The sequence below is a fragment of the Trypanosoma brucei genome, chromosome 10 (genome assembly GCF_000210295.1).
Source record: "Trypanosoma brucei gambiense DAL972 chromosome 10, complete sequence".
In the NCBI taxonomy this organism is placed as follows: domain Eukaryota; phylum Euglenozoa; class Kinetoplastea; order Trypanosomatida; family Trypanosomatidae; genus Trypanosoma; species Trypanosoma brucei.
Window position 1 is genome coordinate 3,386,662 of NC_026743.1, and position 20,568 is coordinate 3,407,229.

The following is a 20,568-nucleotide window of genomic DNA, read 5'->3' on the forward strand; positions in this document are numbered from 1 at the left end:
CACACACGCACGGACGCATGCATACGAGACGAAAAGCACTACGATAAAGCAACAGCGAAGAACAGCAAGCTCCGGATCTCATATCGAGATAAATACTCCTCAGCATCGTCACCATCCGGATTATTTTTGGTCGCCAACAATATACACACATGTATGTAATGCACAGGCGCACGACCCGTCACCTGCTACACACACACACACACACACACACACACACACACACACACACACACACACACACACACACACACAAACGGCTTTTTTTTTACGAGAAAGGTTCAGAGATCCAGGAAATGAAAACCTTTCGTGGCGTGACACAACGCCGCTAAACCATCCTACGTCTCGACTTGTTCTTTTACCACTCTCACTTCTTTCCCCCACCTTGTCACCCTGGGTCTTGTGTCTACTCAAGGTACATCACCCGGGAAAATCAGTGGCTACAACGAAAAAAAGCAACAGTCGCCACAATGACAGCAGTCAGGACGAAAACGAGACGACACATTAAAGCACAGATGTTGTGCTTAACCTCAAGCAATTCCTGTGAAGTCGTCATTGTGTTCAACAGCACCCATGAAACATCCTCCACTTCACCCAACGGTATATGTAACAACTCGCGAAACAGGTGGCGGATGACGGGATCTCTCCCCTTGATCCGCCGCAGCCACTCGTGCATGGGATGTGATAACCATTCTGTATGAAACCACAACGATGGCCAAAAGAACGAAAACAGAGATGATCGCAACCAAAAGTGACAGCCAAAATCCTCCGACGTGCATTTCCGAAATGCCGCAGCTGACCATGGGTATGAGGAAGCAGGGACAAAGAGGTATTGGTCGTAGCGCCTACCCACATATACAAAAAGTTGCAGAAGCCGCCTCCGAATCTTTACCATATCGCGTTCCTCGGCGGACATTCCATCGTCCTGACCGTCCGTGTTCTCGTCATTAATCACACCTTCTCGTTCCCACCATGAGTCAGTGCCACCTCTTCCAGCGCTGGTCCACTTCTGCATTGCATCTCTTTCATGCCACTGATCTTTTTCAGGGTTGTGAGCACTAAAAAACAACTCTAATGCATTCTTCCAGCGCAACTGAACCTCTCGGGATATATACTCCGCATTACGGAGCCGAGCCCGATCATCGTCCGCGGCATCATCGAGTGGATGGCTTTCCCCAGTTTCTTCCTCGCGACCAAGAGCATCTCCTTTTGAACCATACTTCAAATCTTCACCGGGATTCTCCACCGAGCCACTGCCCCTCTTTTGACAACCGACTGCTTTGATATTGGGAAGGAATGATGAGTGGATTCCCCGGGGAAACGACGCCACCGCTTCCGCAGAACAAGCAAGTCCATCCTCTCCTTGAGTTTCCTTCCCTTTGCTGTTGTGTGAAGAATACACCGCCTCCCTGGGTGCCGACTCAACTGAACGCGTGTCATGATCCTCTGTACGGTCGGTGTTTCTACGTCCGCTGGCACTATCTAGTGGTGAAGCAATAGGCTTCTCAAGAAAGCACCATTGACCGCGAAACAATGGCATATCATCCATGGCTTTCAGTGTCTCAGCCTCGAGTCGTTCATGGGTGTGATTGCTGTTTGTAATGTTTGTGTTTGTCCTGTTAAGTTGCCACAATACGAGAGTTTGCCAATCCTCCTCGTGCCTGGACCAGTACCTAACCTCCTTGAGAATGTTTCTGAACATCAACCGCGGTGTGCTCGTGTCAACGCCGCTCAATAACTTGTTCTGCGTCGCGAGCAAAAACTCATTCAGTATTTTAGAAATACTCTTGTTTCCCGCCACAGACTGGGGCACCTCATACCCTTCGTTTTTTGACCCGTGGTTGGAAGGATCAGGCTGACCCTTCCACCCCTGCGAGTTATATCCATGACCCCACGAAGATAGTGGCTCCATCTCCAGCAATAGGGAGGCATGGCGACGAAGCGCGATAGTTTTCAAGAGACGGGGCCCTTGTTCTCCCGTTGCCTCCGATCCCACAGTGTCCCCCTGTCCCGCCGATGGTCGGGAAGAGGAAGAAGGAGATGGGGAGGCACCATTAGAGTCCAGTGAGGATGCGAAGGAAACCCCAGTACTTGCTTGCATTAAATTAAGGTATGCCTCGTACTGCGGCATCATTACGACCCCCATGTACTGTAGTAGCACGCCGTCCAATAAGTCGGCGGATGCAACAAGGCTACGTGTGAGTCTGATGCATGTGCGACGTTCCTCCAACTCCTCTTCATCAACATATTCAGTTACACTTTGCCCGTTGGGAAGCCGCTCCACATACCGAACGAATTTCCGTTTTTTATGATGGTGTGCTGCATTCCCGCCACCGCCCAAAATGCCAAAAAACCAGGGGGTCGCACGAGGCACATCGTAAGAATTTTGCTTCACTTTCCCGCCCCCAGTAATAATCCAATGAGCAAAGGATAAGATCTTTTGCACAAGCGATGCAACACGGTACAAATCATGCTTTACACGAGCCAATGAAAACCTTCTCGTTTGCTGCTGTCGTTGCTGTTCAGTCTCCACTGTGCTCGTTTTCCCGTTTCCATTTTCAACGTCCTCTTCCTTTGCGCCTTCATCAACAGCAGCATTCAATTCACTTAAGGTCACACCCCCCATACCAGTTAGTGGGGATACATCGTTAGGAACCTCCCGTTGCAGGTGCCGCAACCGCAGGGCAGTAAGCTCATGTTGACGGTCAACAAAGCGGCGAGTGAGTTCCTTAACACCCTCTGCTAGATCACTCAACGTTACGTGCACCGGGGCCTCGGAAGTCTGTGACACGGTCCCTCCGTGTTTCTGCTGCTGCTGCCCTTTGCGCCATCGTTGCAAGCTCTCCAGGTCACGAATAACCTTCTCCAATTTTCCCTCGGAAGGAGATTCCCACCGGCCTTCCATAGTCGTTACTAATATGAATAGCACCGGCACTATCACTAACAAAAAGCCAATAATCACCTGAAGACCTGAATCTGAAATATAGGCGCTATTCAACGGTAGAAGTCGGCGCAGGAAGGATACAGCCCGACATTTTTGCCTTTTCTCATGCTTAGGTTGTAGTTGCTGATTTTGTTGGCCATAACCCGGAGAATTGTGTTCCCTGTCAGGAGGTCGCGACTTTGTAAGTAGAAACAGCGGGTTACCAGTAGCGTTGGGGGCGAATAGGTTGCTCCGCCGGTCCTCTTCACCCTCACGAGCGGTATGGGCTCCTTGGCGGCTGCGAGACACACCATGTACATAATCACCATCCTCCATGGGAGACCCTGGTGAAGCGGCCGCCGCATCACCGTTGGTTGCACGATCACATTGTACAAATGACGAAGTCCCGACTTGATGCCCATTGCGGGGGCCAGTCGCATTTGTTTTTGCATTTGACATTGGCGCACTGGTAGTATTTGCGTTGTTGTCGGCTCCGGTAGGAGCCGAATCATCGTTGGCGTGGTCTGCGGTGCTTGCCGCGTTCCTAAATTTCTGTATTTCCCTCTCGACGACTACGATATCCTCAAAGCCGTAGAAGTACTGCTTGCCATCAATCTGCGGCTTCTGAGAGGGTTGCTGCTTATTCCGGGAGACTTTTATTTCGAGCATGGTAGTGGGCACCTCCTTGAGGTGCTTCGTCGTAACTTTGATGTGTTTTACATATTCCCATGGGAAATCCACGTTTAATTGTTCACTATTGAATGCTAGGTTATGGAAACTAACGATGAGACGACCATGATAACCCTGATAAGCGCACGTGAATTCCTCGCGCGATAATTGAGAGGGGCTCATAAGGATAGCCAACAAACCAACGATTTCTTAAATCACGATAGTGTATGAGAACACAACTTATGGTCTGTTACTCCCGTTCAGCGGCCCTGACAAGTATATATGTATGCGTGTTTTTTTGTATATGCACCTCTCCGTGTGTCCTTTAAATCTGGTACCCACGCCACCCCACTACCGGAACGAGGCAGTCACAAAAGTCACTAATTAGGCGAAACATAGGAACAGAAGGTAGCCACATAAAAACTGAGTAGAGAGTGACAGAATGTAAAAAAAAAAAAAAGACATGTGTGAAACCAACGATTACTTTTTAACTCAGTAAATAAATGTATATGCATACGTACACACAGAAGGGGGAGAGGTGTTGCACGTGGGCGTATACATTTTAAATTTGGTAACAAAAATTAACAGGGCATTGTATCAAAGGGCAACTTTCAAGGCTGCCTCTATGTCTCACGCACTACCTTCGCGTTCTTCATTTTTGTGCCCAGAGCAGTAGCCATATACCCACCGACTGGCCGGCTGCTCGGTACTTTGCCTGCTCACGGCAATCAAAGGATGTGAAATGAAGAAGAAACGGGAAAGTAATATAATTTATGTATGTTTATTACACTTAAATGAAGACTGGGGGCTGAGCGAAATCAGAGACAGTGTATTCCTCACTGCCCCCATCATCACTGCTGTGTCCAGTGACACAGTTGTCAGCTCTTTGATTTGTATACCCCGCTTTTTGATTTTGCAGAAGGCCCTCCACCTTAGTTGGGGTTGTCGGATAAGATGCTCCCATTTCCACAGGAAATGCTCGTTCAGTAGACTGTGGGCCCTGACTGCGCTGCAGTAGCAACCGCTGTTGTTGTTGTTGCTGCTGTTTTAGTATCTCCGCGTAGATACTACATGCATCCACAGAAAGATGCTCCGCCACAGAAGAAGAGTCCGCGCGAGAAGATACGGAAGATATGCAGCCTTCAGTGTTTTGGGGATGCACCAGCCGAGACAGCACATCAGCGCCATTTAGTCCCCTGTCGTCGTCAGAGTTTTGCGAGTTAGCACCTGAATCAACGTCTCCTCTCGCACTAACTTCTCCCTTACCGACGGCATCACCTATCGTGGAACCTTCACCACTTCGTACGGATATTCTACCCCCACCACTGCGACTAAGATTACCGGTTGATATATCGTGAAATGGCTCAATGACGGTACGATATAGTGCAGGCTCCCCTGTACTTCCTGTAGGAGCACGGTAGTGGCGGCTGGCAAGTTCTGTTGCAGAAGCGGGAGGGTTGGACGTATCACAAGTTTCCCTGTGCTCGTCGTCACGTGCCTCGGAAATTTTTTTGCGAGTCAACTGCTTCGTGAGTAGCCGCTGCCTCTGCATACTGACTGCGGCGTCAAAAAGGGATTGTAGGGACATATTTTGCAGCCACTCGTTGCGGATCTCATCGCCCTTTCCAGTGGAATCATCACGGGGTTCGCCATCCTCCACCGCGTACGGATCACAACCTTGTTGGTACAAAGACCTCGGCAAACGAGGTCCCCGTGACCCGTGCCTTGGGTGCCAGGAGCTACCCCCTGAAGAGAAACTTGCTTCTCTCCCGTTCGAAGGTTTGACTCCTCGACAAGCTTCATCAGTGCTTTCCCGATTGCTACTGCTACCGGTTATATCATAGCGCTTCCCAGAGTCCGTATGCAACGAAACAGGGGTGACATCGCACGGCAACGTACCCTCAGTTCCATTAATTGCTGAGTGTTCGTTGCGGCGGAACTTACGCGGGTCGTAAGCTAAAGGTTCTTCTTTCTTCGCCGCCTCCATGCGCAAACGCACCGCATTCTCACGAAGAAGATCTGACCGCGTCTTCTTCATTTGAGGTGGTTGCCTGTTCCTCCCGTTTTCAGGGGATAGATGCCGCGAAGATGAATCAAGGACCGGTGTGTCAGATTCCAAACTAACCGCCATCGACTCCCGTAACCGGCGCTCTTGTTCTTGCAACCTCTTTTTTTCTTTCACTAGACGCTGCATCACCGCTTTCTGCTGCTCCAATGTCTCACGTCGCTTCAGCGCCGTGGCACCGTACGCTACATCCTTTTGCCGCTTCTCCAAGCGCCGCTTTGCAGTCTTAATGACGTCAACTAAGCGATCGCGTTCCTGGCGAAGTCGCATGGCCTCTTGGCGTTGATCCTTAATGAGTTGACGGTGCTGTTTTAGTTGGGTTGTCAACTCTGTGACGGTGTTGTGGAGGCCCCTCTGGCGATCCTGCGAGCGAATCAAAGACTGCTCTAATGCCTGGGCTTGCTGAAGAAGTTTTTCCCGAGTAGAGTTCACCGTAGTAAATGTAGAACTTGAAGCAGATGAAAAATTGTTGTTACAGTGCTGGTGGCTACTGCTGTTGCTCTGCCCCTCGTTAGTGTCATTCGACTGCCGGCTGTGGTCATTCACTGTTGAAGGACTATCTAACGGGCTAGATGTGCGTAGTCGATGCTCAAGCATGGGGGTGAGTGAAGCCACAGCTTGGAGATATCGAACACTGGACCGACCGTCGTCAAAACTACTGCTGTTAGACACATCCCTCGTAGGAGCAAGAGGAGGGCCTGCAGCAGCCGTTGGCGACAAGGGGTTGAATGCTCGACAATATCTTTCCTTACCAGCAAGCTTCTCGCTGCCGTTAAGAATCCCGTTCATTGTTTCTACACCACCACACTTGTTGGTGCTGCTGCCCCTCCTAACACCAGTTTGGTTCACTCCAGTGCGACGCTCAAGGCTGTCCACCCTCTGATAATCTCTTTTAGAGCTATCGCTACTACGTTTATCCGACCGCGGCGAAACAACCGGTACCACGCCACGTGACACAAACTCGGAATGTCGATTATATTGCGAGTCGGCTGCCTCTGCAGCGTCTGGTGTCGCAACAGCCGTATCCCTTTCGGTCGGCGACCTAAGTGGGCGTCTATCTTCAAAGGTTTCGCGCTTCGGAGTCAAAAGTGGACGACGCTTATCCGTTGGGGATTTCAGTGGAGATGGTGGCAACGGTGGCGATGTCAGATGACAATGACCGGAGACCGCTGCCGTAGTTGGGGACTGAATAAGTTGACTTCTGGCGACATCCGCCCCCCTTTTCCCCAAACAGGATCGCCCCTGTGGGGGCTCCGACGGTGCGACGCCATCGACATTCAGCTGAGATGTGGGGTCACGCCAAACTTTCATGTCCTTTTCCTCCACAGGAGAAAGTGTTCGCGGTGGACTGATGTAGTGCCTCGGTGACATCATGGGGTCACGGGGTTTTTCAATGCTATTACCATTTTCAATAAAATTTTGAAGGACGTCACGTGCGGCCTCGGTAAACAGCCGCTTCATTCTGCCCACCTCTATGCCATTGTCTATTTCAATAACCTGAGGCAATACTTGGTGCAGTAGCGATGCATACAGCACCAATCGTAACCCTCCTCCACCGCTGTTTCTGATGTTGCCTTCCGCAGAACTCTGCTGTCGCTGTACAGAAGCCTCCATTTCATGCAAATGATGTTGTACAATTTCTTTCACAAGTTCCTTAAGGCCGTGCCGTGTCTCCTCCTCATCCTCATGCCGCTGTTCTCTCCTTCTGACGCCTCCTCTTGAGGCAAGCAACGCAGGAAATAGCAATATCTCTGTGAAAGTCGCCACAGCCTCCCGAGGGGCCTGCAGGAACGTTTCACTTAAAGGAGTACCGCGCAAATCGATATCCCGAAGCTTTGGACACGCTGTTGCTGCAGATGACACAGCTGTCAGATCGGCGATCCCACATTGAGCCGCGTGAAGAAACAACAATCCTTCCATTCCGCAAAGTACACCATTCAAAGACTCGAGCTTTGCGTTGCCATCAAGCTGAAGAACCACGATGGCAGAAGTGGTGCATTGTACCCAAGCGGCCTTTTCAGCATCACTAGACACCGAGCTCATCGGCAACTCCACACTCTCATGCCACAACTCTTCAATAACATCGCTGTCTTCCAGCGTCTGTTGCAGGTCATTGTGTGACAAGTCGAGCTCCGAGAGGTGAGGAAAAAGTCGGCGGTTAAAGAAAAGTGCCACATTAATTGGACTTGAGCCCCGCAAGCGACTTAACCCGCCGTCCACGCCCATGACCACAGTGGTGTCAGGAGATTCATTCCCATCACTACAGCTCCGGTCACCTAAATTATACTCAAGCGAAAAGCCACGCAAGTGATTGTGTGATAAGTTGAGCACACGTAATGACCTTGGTAACGTACTCAACCACGGGGTCCTGTGGTCACTTTCCCCAGACATACGGCCAGCTCCATTACACCCCAATTTGTTATGGGACAAGTCAAGGTGCGTGAGTTGGTGGAATAAAGCTCCAAGTCCAACTATATTGCTAATATAGTTGTGGCTGGCCGTCAGCCTAACTACACGGGCGGCTGCCAACAACTCCTCCGGTGAGGAGTTTTGTGCATCGAAGTTCAACTCGTTGATAGACTTGTTCGATAAATCAACGTTCATCTCGACTTGGAAACAAAATACAGAAAACCAAAGTAGTCAAAAGTTGTGCACATATTGGTACATTAGTTAAAAGTGCATTGGCAAGGTAGAGAAGGAAAACACGAGTAATTAGAACCCACAAAAACGGGACATCGCACACAAAAATTAAAAAAAAGAGGTTGGGTTTTCAGCAGAATCATCCACTTTCGACTTCACAAAAATCCTATCCGTATTCATATGCTGCATTTGTTCCATGCAAGACTATTATGTTGTGACAACTCACAGACGGGCTGCAATCTTACAAATCGCAGCACTCGCAGAGAAAAGGGAATAACAACAACATACCAACGCTCTTTACTGGATCGTGACGTGCCTAAGTGCAGCGTCAATAATAGCTACAGCTCAAAGGGGAAAAGCAGCACCAGCACGAAAGCTAATAATGCTTATATCATTCAAACTTCTTTACGCTGCTGTGGTCAGGAGGTAAGGAAGAACCAAATACTCTATTCTTCCAGAGATAGAAGGGAGCGATTTACAAACAAACAAGAAAGAAAAGTAACAAGAAGGCACAATGATGCAAAGCAATGGTCCTTGTAGGAAAGCGGCACTCCACATTGGAACAGGATGGATATCAAAAATACCAGAAGGTTTCGACCAAATAGAAGGGGGAGGCAGATATGATGGAGAGGGGAAAACGGTGAGTACCGAACAAAGACCACAGCGAATAAGCAGTTTTTGTTTACCGTATTTTTTCTTCTCCTGTATCGCTCAGTAGTGCAGGGATGTCTCCTTTGCAAGGAGAAAGGAGGAAAAAGTAGAAACAAAAGGTAAATACAGTAGCTATAACGAAAACAACAACACTGCACAAGAAACAAGAAGGAGGAATCCTTATGGTTCGTATAGTCACGTACACGTACACGTACACAAAGGCAATGTACCGCATCTGTAAAATGGTACAGTACATACCCCTTCCTTCGCCCCTCCTTTTTTTCTTCAATCTGTTTGCCGCACTCCATTTGACGACCCCCACACAAGTAAGGGAGGGAAGACAAAAGGAAAGAGGGGAAAAAAGGAAAAAAAGGGTTAAGAGAGAAGGAAAGGAAGAAGAAGAAATGGCAAAGAGAGAGAGAGAGAGAAGTACCACCACGCCACACAAACGCACAACGGCGTGACGCAGGCCCTCAACTATTGCATCTCGTCAGTTCCTTTTTCCGTTCCAATCGTAGCAGATAAACGAAGGAAAGGAATTAATTACAAATGCAGCAAAGAGCCAAGAAAAAGTAAAAACAGGGGGAAACCGCACACACACACACACACACACACACAAACACACAAGAAAAAAAAAAAAAGACGAACAGGAAGGGTGAAAAAATGATAGGATCGAAAAATGGCGCATGCCCGCGATACAAAAATCTGTTGAAAACTGTAACCGATGCCGTGTAAGCATGAGTGCTTCACTGATTGTGTGTACGGCTTCGTGTCGGGTAGGAAAATGGACAATGGGATGACATGAAGGCGGATTTCAAATCAAACATAAGGGTCGGAAAGATTTTAAAAAAAGTAGGGTAAGGTAAGCAAAAATTAAAAAAACTAATAGAGGAGATGAAACAATGGAAAAAAAAGTAAAAAGAACAATATCAACACAAACACAAGCGGTGTGACTAAAATACGTAAGCTTGGGAAGTTAGGGGCTCAAGGAAAATATTTCTTTTTTCTAAAAAGAAGAAAAGAGGATGAAAGAGGTCTTTCATTATTGTTTCCTTCATAGTGATACTAATATACAATGGTCCACTTCACTGACATAGGTAGGTGGGTATGCGCGGGAACGATACGCGAGGGGGAATTTCCCTTCACGCAGCCCCACCAATGGCTGTTTCCTTTTCCTCCTTGCGCCGCTCAGTCCGGGCATCATTTCCACCTTCGCTGCAGTTTCCCTGGGAATCCACGTTAACAACACGTGGAAGAAATCCGTCATTCTCAATATCGCATTGATATGCTTCGCTAATTCCTGCACACTGAGGTGCTGTAAGCGGTACATCATCGCCAAATTCCACATCACTAACTTCCATAATAGCTTCGTCCAAATCTTCTTCGTCGTCGAGGTCGGACTCGTCGTCCCGCGACTCCCCTTCCTTATTTTCCTCGCACCCATCCACCGACGAGGTGGGGAAATTTAATGAAACTACGTGCACCCCAATGGCTCCCTGGTTTGGGGACGTGGCCCGTGTTGCTTCACTGCGGGAAAGACGCTCACATCTATCCACCAAGTTCCTCACTTCCTCTGCGCTCAGTAGCGATGGCTCCCGTTCCTTAACATTTTTATTGTCACTGTTGTTTCCTGCACTCGCTTTTTTTGCCTGTGAAGGATTGTTATAAAGAAGACCGCGCAGATGATCGAGCATTGAGAGGTAGCCATCTAGCGAAGCCTCAGGGAGCACCTGAACAGAGCCGGTGCTTCCCTGCCTACCCTCATCATCACGAGAGGCGCGCGGGTCGTCTTCCAAACCTATAAAACCGCCCGTCTCTTCCGCATCTGAGTCTTTCTGTAAACCATATGGTTTGCTTTGGCACCCTTCCCCAGCCGCACAGGCGACGCTAGTTGGTGAAATAATACACGGAATACTAGTTAGGGATGGAAGCTCATCCGAGCAGCGCTCCCTTCCTCTTGTTTCTGCATCAAAAGCAGTTGTGTCACTTCCACTGCTTGACGTCACTGGTGAATGCTTTTTCGACACGCTAGTACCGACAAGAACCTCAAGGGTACTTGGGATACAGGGTCGTGGCCCATCAACCTTCTGAAAAACAGCCATCTCATCCGCGTGTCCGGGAAGCTTCATGTTATTGTGAAATCCCATACCCACTAAGTGTGAGCACAGAGCGCGATATGGAGCTTTCCCGTTTGCATTTTTATCCACAAAATTTCGCCACTGCTGCGCCACATCAGGTGGATCGGCAGTTACATCATTGATTGATGGAAGCACTGGAGTGCTATCACCTTCGAAGGCCGCTTTCTTGTTCAAGGCCTCCTCGCTCGTTGGGGCAACGCCATAGCATATGTCAACTAGGATGGGTGTGTGAATGGATTCTTCGAAGGCAGGAGAACGGCCGTTGTCTGGCTTTTTCTCACGCGTGGGGGCCGGTTGGTGCACCTTCGGATTTATTTTTGCAACAACCATAGACGGTACGGCATCAGGAGGTGTAGCCTGAGGCACATGATTGTTCCGGCTGGCCCCACCACGCTGAAACGTTTGCCTCCTCTGGCCATGTGGTGCTGCAGACGGGCTAACGGGCATCGAGAAAACAGCGGGGGACAGGCACTGTCCTTGAGCTGCCACACCCGCACGACACTGAAGTGGTGCCAGAAGCATCGGCTGACCGATTTCATTCTTTGAACTATCGTCGTCCCCATTTATTTCTTGGCTCTTGGAACAACCGCCGCGCTGGTTGGACGGGAGGAAGCCATCTTTTCTTCGATACAAAATAGGCGAACCCCCTTTATGCCTGGCGTTGACGAACTCTGGTGCGCAGCTCTTAGACCGACCGCAAACCACATCATTTCTCTTTGCCGGATGCAAATTGAAATCCCCCTTTAGTTGTGACAAAAGGGCATGTTGTTTTGCCTGCTGTTGAAGCTCACGTCGCACCTTCACATCAGCCGGCAGGTCTTCGAGGTTTAAACGCGAAAATGGTGAAGTCACCCTCAGAGCGGGTAAATCCTTGGTAGCCGACGCACCTTCCGCGACAAAGCCTGATGCCGTGGTTGGCCTAACATGACATTTATTGGCGGCAGCTTCCTTCTCGTTTAAGGGTGAATTCTTAGATGGCGTTACCTCCATCGATGGGGAAATTGATGGGGCACTATTACGACGACCCAGCGTACCGTTCGCAAACGGCGACCGCAAATCCCCTTCCGCAGAACCCAGTTTTCTGATGTCGTGGTGGTTGACTATAGCCTTTGCAACTGGGCTCTCAGCACGCGGGGTGGGGAGAAGCGGGGCAGAAACTATGTTTGTTAGGGGCTGTTGTTTTAACTGCCGCCGCAGCGGTTGCTGTTTTTGGAAGACCTGGTCTGCTGTCGGTATTACCAGTGGACACGGCTCCTTTGGTCTCCCAAGAGGATGTCGGTGAACCGATGGATCTGCGGTTCGCTTACCCTTCTGCGGTTTTGGTTCAAGCTGCCCAGCATTCAGCTGAGAAGGTTCCGCACGTCTTGGGTTATCGTTCAGGTTAACAACATCTCTGTACACAACAACTCGAGGAGAGGCAGCAACACCGCGTGCGGCCGAGTCGCCATCGCCCCTTGGTTGCATCCCTGGTTGCTGATACAATTGCCGCACCCTTTGGTTATCTGGAATTCCAGGGGAATCCACTGGTGGCGCTGGCCCCTTCAGAGCTTCACGTAGGGCCGCATTGTGATAATTGGGACAATAAGGTGATGCAATAGCGTTTCCATTTCGCCCTCCAGAAACTGGGTTAGATTCCTTAGGGGCGGCTCTAACACAACGGGGATCACGACCGAACACTGGATTCTGCTGCTGTGGGTACTGGGCACCGCGAGGTGGCGATTGTAAAACTTTGTATGGTGATGGGTACGCATTTCTGTCGCCCACCGCGGGTTGACCTGGGTTAAGGGGCTTCATTTCCGCAACAGGTTTCTGTGCGTGTTGCTTCTGCTCCACGCCCTTACGTACTTTTTCACCCCGCGCTATCCTATTTTGCTGCTCAATCACCTTCAAAAGCTCCTGCTTTCTAAGTTGCCTTCGCCGCTCCAACCTCTCTTTCTGTTCCTTCTGTCGCTGCAGGTATTCCTCCTGCTTGCGCTTCATATAGGCATGAATGGTGTTGAGCGTCTTAGGATCCACATCCTTGGCATAACGCTCTACGATAGCATTGATACGTTTGATCCTGTCCTCAAACCCTTCACCCTGTTTGCAGTCGGGGCCTCGTTTCGCTTCGTTATTTTTTTGCATCTGGCGCTGCGCGTCCGGCTGCGGTTGATGTGGCTGCCGCTGTTTTTCCTGTAGTTGTTGAAAGTGCTGCTGCATCAGCTGTTTGTAAGGGTTTGCCACATACTGGGGTTGGCACGGAACCTGCTGAAAATGGGGCCTTTGATATGGGGAAAAGGGTAAAGCCTGCTTGATATCAGCTAGCGGACGCTTGCACTGCGGTGGAGCCTCCCGCCGAAAGATTTCTAACCTGCCATGATCTGCCGCCGCATGCGCCGCGTTAGGTTTCGGAGCAAGTAGACCGGCATGGTCTGCATGCCTCTGCGCAGCTGGATCAACAGCTGGTGGTCCAGCAGCCATCGCCGCCTGTGGAGAAACATGTTGCTGTTGTTGGCGATTGTGCTGTCCTGCTAGGGCCATGGCTGCCATTTTACCCGGTGACATCTCAGGCGGGTGGGGCTCCTGACGGTGGCGTTGCTCCCCCCGAGGAGTCTCCTGTGGGCGTGGAGTAACGGGCTCACAGCACGGAATGTTTTCCGCTGCAGCATCGTACTCAATTATGTCTTTGAGACGTATCCTACACTGCGTGGCTAGCATGAGATCCTCTTCTAACCGCTCAAGCGACCGCTGCACAATCGGAAAGGCGAGCATCTGTCTAATACTTGGCCGCCGTGCCGGGTCCTTCTGGAGGCACCAGTCGACCATCTTACGGAATTCGCGTGAAAAATGCGATGGCAGAGGATTGTACGTCCCCCTCACTATGCGTTGCATGAGCTGTTGCATGCTGTTCCCGTCGAAAGGGTGCCGACCTGTGGCCAGCTCGTAGAGAAGCACGCCGAGTGCCCACACATCAGATTTATTGTTGTACGGTTTGTTCTTGCAGATTTCCGGTGAAAAGTAGTACGGGGTACCACAAACAGTGCTTGCCATACCCATTGTGTTTCGCAACACTGTGGCAATCCCAAAGTCACCCAACTTCACGGACCCGTTTTTCATAAGAAATACATTCATGGTTTTGATGTCCCGGTGGAGAATGTGTCGGGAATGCAAGTACTCCATGGCCAGGCAGACTTGGGAATAGTAATACAATATTCTGCTCTCGTTCATGGGGCCGCGCTTTATTTTACCGTGTAGGTCTCCATCATCGCAATACTCCATCACAATATACAGGTTATTTCGGTTCTCGAAATGCTCCACGTAGCGAACAATGTTAGGGTGGTTGAGTTTCTGGAGCATACGGCACTCCTGTCGAGCCTCCGTTCGCTCCTTTTCGTTCAACTTCCCAAGGAATACCTCCTTGATGACGAAGAGTGCATTATCGCTTCTCCGCTTGATGAGAATGGCACTACCGAAGCTTCCTTTACCAAGGACGCGTACCTTCGTGTATTTCTCCATGAAGTATGATTAACGTAGGACACACCTCCACTCCTTTCCTGAGTCCCCTTTATCCACCTCGTTCCCCCCAAAAAAAAAAAAACGTATCCTCCTCACGTCCGCTGTCTGTAACGTAAATACAAATATATATATAACACGTACTCTTCTTTTAACCAATAATAATCGCGCGAAGGTAACTCACCACGACACTTCTTCGAACAACCGAACGACTGAAACAAAAAAAAATCGACTGAAACTAAACCGCAGAGACGCTGAACTGAATACAAGGAGTTTCTCCTTTTCCTTTCCTTTCTTTCCCCACTCACTTAACCGAACACGTTCTTTATTTATTTTTTTGACCTCTTTATCGACGTTCCTACAATTCCAAGAGAACAACAACAAAGAAACAGAGAAATGGTCTCGCCGTTCCCCTCTCCCCTTTTTCTTCCCTTTCCACTTCACTTCACTCTGTCTCTATATAAACAAAGCGGATATATCAGTAAATTTGTCTTCGCTGCCACCCGTATATATTTATATTTATATATATGTCACGCCTCTCCCGCAATGGCCCCCAGCACTTTCCTCGTGACGGTTACTGTTATAATTGTTATTTCTTTCCTCGCTTTTGCCTTTCCCCCTTTCTTCACGCCTTTTCAGGTGTCTCGGCAGGGGTAACGGCAGGGAGAGAAATGAGATTCAAATAACTCCAGTAACAACAAATGAAAACGACAAGCTGCCACCAGTCCCCCCCCCAACTGCCAGAGAAGGACACTGTGGGAACAAGTTTCTTCTTTTTTTTTTTTGAAAAAAAAATAGAGGCAGTGTACAGTGGACCGAACAAATTTCAATGAACAGCAACGACGAACAGAAATAACAAACTAAATCAAACCAAAAGAAAGGAAGGGAAAGGAACTAATAACCGGAAAACAGACACACACACACACACACACACACACACACGAGAAGTTATATTCGAAGGAAGAAAAAAGAGGAAGAAAGAAGCAAAACGACGGAAACCGCAATGCAACGCAGTTCAGCGATAAGTTACCAATGAGACCTGCGGTACCCGTCACAGCCGACAAAACACTTTTCAGGGTCGTTCAACGTAATTTAAATTTCCCTTTTACTCACAAACGCTGTCGCTTCTGCACGTTTCTTGACTCCTTCTGAGCGCTTTACGTGCGAGTGAGTAAATGAGCGGGTGCGTTTGGAGTGAGCCGTGGTGACTTCCTTACCGCCTGGTAGCGTAAGCAATCCAACAGCTTATCCTAAAAGTACTCAAGTATAATCCCACCCACAGGCGGCCCAAGAAAGTGGTACATAAACAAATGAAGAGAGAAAAGGGAGAGATGGATGATGATGATGATAATGATAATGATGATAATAGTAATAATGAAACGCAACACCATAATTTTAGCATGATGTAAAGATTACTTCCTTTCCACCAGTCAACACATGCTTCACTTGAGTGGGGTATTAGCAGTAAGAGTTTTTCTTTTTGGTTTTGAAAAGAAACCGCGTACCTGAGTCTTTTTAAATAGTTGTGTATGCATGCGTGCGTGTTTGTGTTTCTTTTCCTTTTTATTAAATTCCAGAAAACAACCCCTCAGTTTGCCTCCTTTTCCTTCGATAACACAGAGTGTACAGATACCACATCTTTTCACTTTTTTTCAAAAAAAAAATCGCGCTTACTAATAACAAAACAGAGTAACAGTGCCTGCAGCGAAATGCTTCCTTACATCAACTTCACACGCAGTTGCTGCTATCCTTACACCGTCTCCTCTTCACTACCACACACACACACACACACACACACACACACACACACACACAAAGATATAAAACGTGCGGTCGCACAAACAAGAGGCCATGCGATTTGTACAAACAAGTGAGTGAGAATGTTTAATTTGTCATTCATGTATCACTTGTACTCATCTCTTCCTCTTCTCAATCCTTTTTTTTCTATTCTCATATCTACTTTTGCTTATTTCTCCTTCCCTCTTTAACTCATTTTTTTTTTTATTTCCCCATCATATGCTCCCTTGGCAGTAAACGAAGAAACACCCACTCAATTCATTCACCTGCGCGCTCATGCTTCAGTGACATTTATTCCCGCAATCACTTATAGACGCCCATTATATTTTTACCGAAAGGGTAAAGAAAGAAGAAACAAAAAATAGGTTAACTGACAAATCGACAAAACAACAACGACAAGAAGAACAAAGAGAAAAAAAATACAGAGTTCGAAACACAGAAGGCCACCATAAAGGAGGTGGCGCTGCTGTCATCACTTACCGCCAAATGCATGTACGTAAACAACGTGGGTGTGTGGAGAGAAAAAGCGTTGTTGCGAAAGTTAAATATCCCAGTTTTGCAAATAATCTTTAAAGGGAGACTCAACAGCACACACCCCCCACAAAAAAAAAAAATCAAAACAAAAACAAGAATATTGAGTCATGCATAACTTTTGCTCTCCCTTCCTTCCCGTCCTCTCATACACATACACACACACACATATGTAAATGCATGCGCACATACTCCAAAACTCAGGTTTTGTGCCCACTTCCGCTTACTCCCTCTCCTTTTTGTGCACACCTTGCGTCTTTCCATAAGATCACTCTACCATTTCCCTCTTCTCTATCATACCCCGTCACCCTCATATAAGCAGCCATCGTGCTTTCACTCGTCCTCTTTTTCAAAAAAAAAACGAAAGAATATACAAGCACCTTCATGCTAATGGAAGCGGTCTCTTTACAGCATTACATTGCCGTAAAAGTGACCTGCGCAGCATCAAATAAATAAACGGAGTGGAGGAGAGGTGAAATGCTGATTGGAAATGACACAGTCACGAAGACAACATCTGCATGCAAACATAAACACATGCACCCACCACCCCTTGAGGAAGCTGCCGCTCTGCCGTGGAACTCACAGCCCTTTCCGCCTACACCCATTCCTTACAGTTCCCATGCGATGAACTATGATGGCAGCGACAATAGTAGTTATAATAATAATAATAAAGGAAAAGCGAGAAAAAAAAAACAATGATCAAAGTAGCTTAACTTTCCTTTTTCTTAACATGTCTCTTTTTCCTTCGCACCGAGATCACAGTCGGGGGGCTGCTCAACGTCGATAGGCACAGCCGACTCCGACATACGCCGCCTGAGGGCTTTTATTGTCATATGGAAACGCCACTCAAGAAGAAGGCCTACAGCAGCCGCCGCAGCAATCACCCCAGTAAGCACAACATATAGCACCACTGCTAATCCCTTGGAAATGGTCACAAACTGTGTGTTCCCCGCCGTTGTTGAATTATCATCCCCTGATGGGGACGGAATGGCGGCCTTCAGAACGGTTGACTTGGGAGAAGCCTCAACAGTAAAACGGAACCCCTCTGTGAGGAGGAACTCACTGTTGGTGTCGTTTTCCGAAACGCGCAGGACGGCTTTGAGGTGGAACTCCACACGCCCACTGAAACCACGACGAATAAGGGCCCCCGGAATGAATGAAAAGCTAGGGGATGCCGTCGAAGGAGAGTGCCGCAAGTCAGCGTGCTGATGAGATGAATCATTGGCAGTGCGACGGTAATGCAAAAGTGATGCGTACTCACTGCTACTCCGGCACCGCACCCGAGAAGATGAATCTTCTCCATTCACCCACTCCTCCTTTTCTACACGATGATGAGACTCACTATCGAGCAGAAACTGCAATGCCCTCCCTTTTTTGGTGGTTCTGTTGCATCGAAAAGTGCCTGAAACAGCTGCTGCGTCGACAGATAAAACAAGACGATGCAACGACACCTTCGTCACTTGAAAAGGCACGTCCCCTGTCTTCCGGACATTCAACGAAACGTGAACCCGGTCGTTTGAACCATATGACCGGTTCCCTTCGGTGGTGCAGCCATTCCCTTTCTTAGCGCGGCCCCTAATGACGTCCTCAAGCACACTTCTCGCTTCAAGTTGAGCGGCGAGCGGAAGTTGACCACCACGACCAAGAGACCACCACTGTAACGGCAACCGACATAACTCCGCATATACTTCAAAGCCAAAACCGCTAATACGTATGCCCTGACGGATGTTGATAAGATCGCTTCGACCATCCTCAAAAAGGATGCGGAGAACAAATGCATCTTTAGCGGATCCTGAAACAGAGGGCTTCGTGCTTCTGGTGACCACACGACCGGTAGCAGAAACGTTGAGAACATCATCCCCTGGCTCGCTGTCTTTAGACTGACGCCTCAACACCCCGACCACTTGGACCCTCTCGAAATGGACTTCGGTCACGGGAGCAGGTTGGGGGAGCTCCCCGTATCTGCTTTTGTTGTGCATCTCACCGGGGCATGCGGAGTGGTTATGTACAATTGGGACTGTCAGCGACGAGTTAATCATTTCCACACCAGTAACACGAGGTGCCGCCGCTGTATGAAGGGAAGATTGTGCACCTGAAGCGGCTGTCGAATTTACAGGGGACCGACGACGCAATCGTACAAGAAAGTTGTACGAGTATAACTGCCTTCCCGTGATGTTGTCGCACGACGAAGTGGACCACACGCCAATTAATGAACTGAGAGTCACATTCGGTGATTTCACGTCGTGAACTAGCGAGGAACTGCGTTTTGAGGAACCCGGCAAGTGCCTCTTATTACCGATCCTCTCATGTGAAGTCGCCGTCCCCGACTGAATTGAACGGTGGTTGAGTGCTTGAGGCATTCTCGTAACAGCAGCCGTCGTGCTCTGCAGCTGCAAGCGCAAATTATAAGGTTGATAACCAAATACAACCCCCTTCGATGGTAAGCTCCAGCTCACGGGTTCAACTACTTGCAAGTACACGGACCCAATAAGAATGTTACCGTCTAACAATGTAAAGAGGGGCTCACCGGTACTACTATTCCGCATCTGGAGGAGGTAATTGAGAGAAATATCCCCTATCCAAGTCGCATCACAGTCATTTATGTGCAACTTCCAGTGAATGCCTAAACTTCGTTCATAACCCCCAGAAATCGCACCGGGTGGTGTAAGCATCGGTGCGTATTTGCACGGATCGAGGCGATAGACATCACAATCTCGGTGATTCCCACCAAACTTATGATAGTAATTCTCTCCACTCTTGTATGCATCACTCTGCGTATCAAGACGATTGGTGAGTTTTCTATCGTCAAACTTCCATATGGTTGTCGCGGAACCGTCCCTCCCCTGACGGTCGAGGCAGCTTGTATTGAAAGATGGGTTGGCAGCTGTAGGCACCGACGCGGAGGTGAGAAGTGAGCCACCTTCGAGAGTCTTGTTTGTAATGCTTCGGAGTGGTTCGAAGGTAACGAAACGAACCGCCATGTTACCAATTGACGTTACCAAACGCAGCCTTAGCGACTGCCTATCTTTGCTAATTTCAAAGAGCATATCATCAGATGCCTCACCGTCCCGACTGGGAGCCGCAGGATATTGACTGCTCAGCGTTCTGTTAGCAACACCGAAGATGCGAGTGTGGTGTAAAGAACCGCGCCTTGTGGCTGAATCGCAAGTGCCACGGCACACAATGTTTCCAAGTTTGTATACAGTCGAAACGTTATGCGCAGCCAGCGGCTGCCGTGAGCGATGTAGAGGCCTCCTCACATTTCTTTTGCTAAACCCATGGCAAACGCCACCACCATCCGAGGAATTGAGGTGACAGCTTCTCCCAACGAGCAATGCCTCCTCTTCGCCCATCGCAGACGAGTAAAGCGCGCATTGCATGAGTACCAGAAACGTCAAGGATATAGGGAAACCTCCAATGATGGACACCAAAGCAGGGGCGCACCCGCATCCCTTATTGCCGATGTGAAGACACCTAGTGGTGCACATTGTCGTTAGCAATTTTTTTTTTTCAAAGAAACCACAAAAACGGTAGCACTAACTGGGAAATAAATTAGATTAAAGGGGGGAAAAAAAGGGAAACGAACGTCTCTGCTCTGCTTCCCCTTTCACCCTGCTGTCGGATATTCCTCGTAAGATTTTCTTGTCTACTACTATTACTATTGT

General features: G+C 48.7%; 6 protein-coding genes across 6 annotated transcripts; 2 read left to right on the top strand and 4 right to left on the bottom strand.

Annotated features, from left to right (window-relative positions):
• Positions 1-430: 430 nt before the first annotated feature.
• Positions 431-3,772, bottom strand: TbgDal_X17500 (hypothetical protein, conserved; the record flags this gene model as incomplete). The annotated part of the gene is made up of 1 exon (XM_011780609.1): positions 431-3,772. The coding sequence occupies one exon, from the start codon at positions 3,770-3,772 to the stop codon at positions 431-433; it is 3,342 nt and encodes a 1,113-aa protein (XP_011778911.1).
• A 607-nt stretch (positions 3,773-4,379) lies between these two features.
• TbgDal_X17510 (hypothetical protein, conserved) lies at positions 4,380-8,258 on the bottom strand (the record flags this gene model as incomplete). The annotated part of the gene is made up of 1 exon (XM_011780610.1): positions 4,380-8,258. One exon carries the CDS (start codon positions 8,256-8,258, stop codon positions 4,380-4,382), a length of 3,879 nt encoding a protein of 1,292 aa, XP_011778912.1.
• Positions 8,259-8,474: 216 nt separating this feature from the next.
• On the top strand, positions 8,475-8,834 carry TbgDal_X17520 (hypothetical protein, unlikely; the record flags this gene model as incomplete). Its single annotated transcript, XM_011780611.1, has 1 exon — positions 8,475-8,834. The coding sequence occupies one exon, from the start codon at positions 8,475-8,477 to the stop codon at positions 8,832-8,834; it is 360 nt and encodes a 119-aa protein (XP_011778913.1).
• A 1,253-nt stretch (positions 8,835-10,087) lies between these two features.
• Positions 10,088-14,578, bottom strand: TbgDal_X17530 (protein kinase, putative; the record flags this gene model as incomplete). Its single annotated transcript, XM_011780612.1, has 1 exon — positions 10,088-14,578. One exon carries the CDS (start codon positions 14,576-14,578, stop codon positions 10,088-10,090), a length of 4,491 nt encoding a protein of 1,496 aa, XP_011778914.1.
• A 1,526-nt stretch (positions 14,579-16,104) lies between these two features.
• TbgDal_X17540 (hypothetical protein, unlikely) lies at positions 16,105-16,449 on the top strand (the record flags this gene model as incomplete). Its single annotated transcript, XM_011780613.1, has 1 exon — positions 16,105-16,449. The coding sequence occupies one exon, from the start codon at positions 16,105-16,107 to the stop codon at positions 16,447-16,449; it is 345 nt and encodes a 114-aa protein (XP_011778915.1).
• Positions 16,450-17,628: 1,179 nt separating this feature from the next.
• On the bottom strand, positions 17,629-20,391 carry TbgDal_X17550 (hypothetical protein, conserved; the record flags this gene model as incomplete). The annotated part of the gene is made up of 1 exon (XM_011780614.1): positions 17,629-20,391. One exon carries the CDS (start codon positions 20,389-20,391, stop codon positions 17,629-17,631), a length of 2,763 nt encoding a protein of 920 aa, XP_011778916.1.
• Positions 20,392-20,568: the final 177 nt, after the last annotated feature.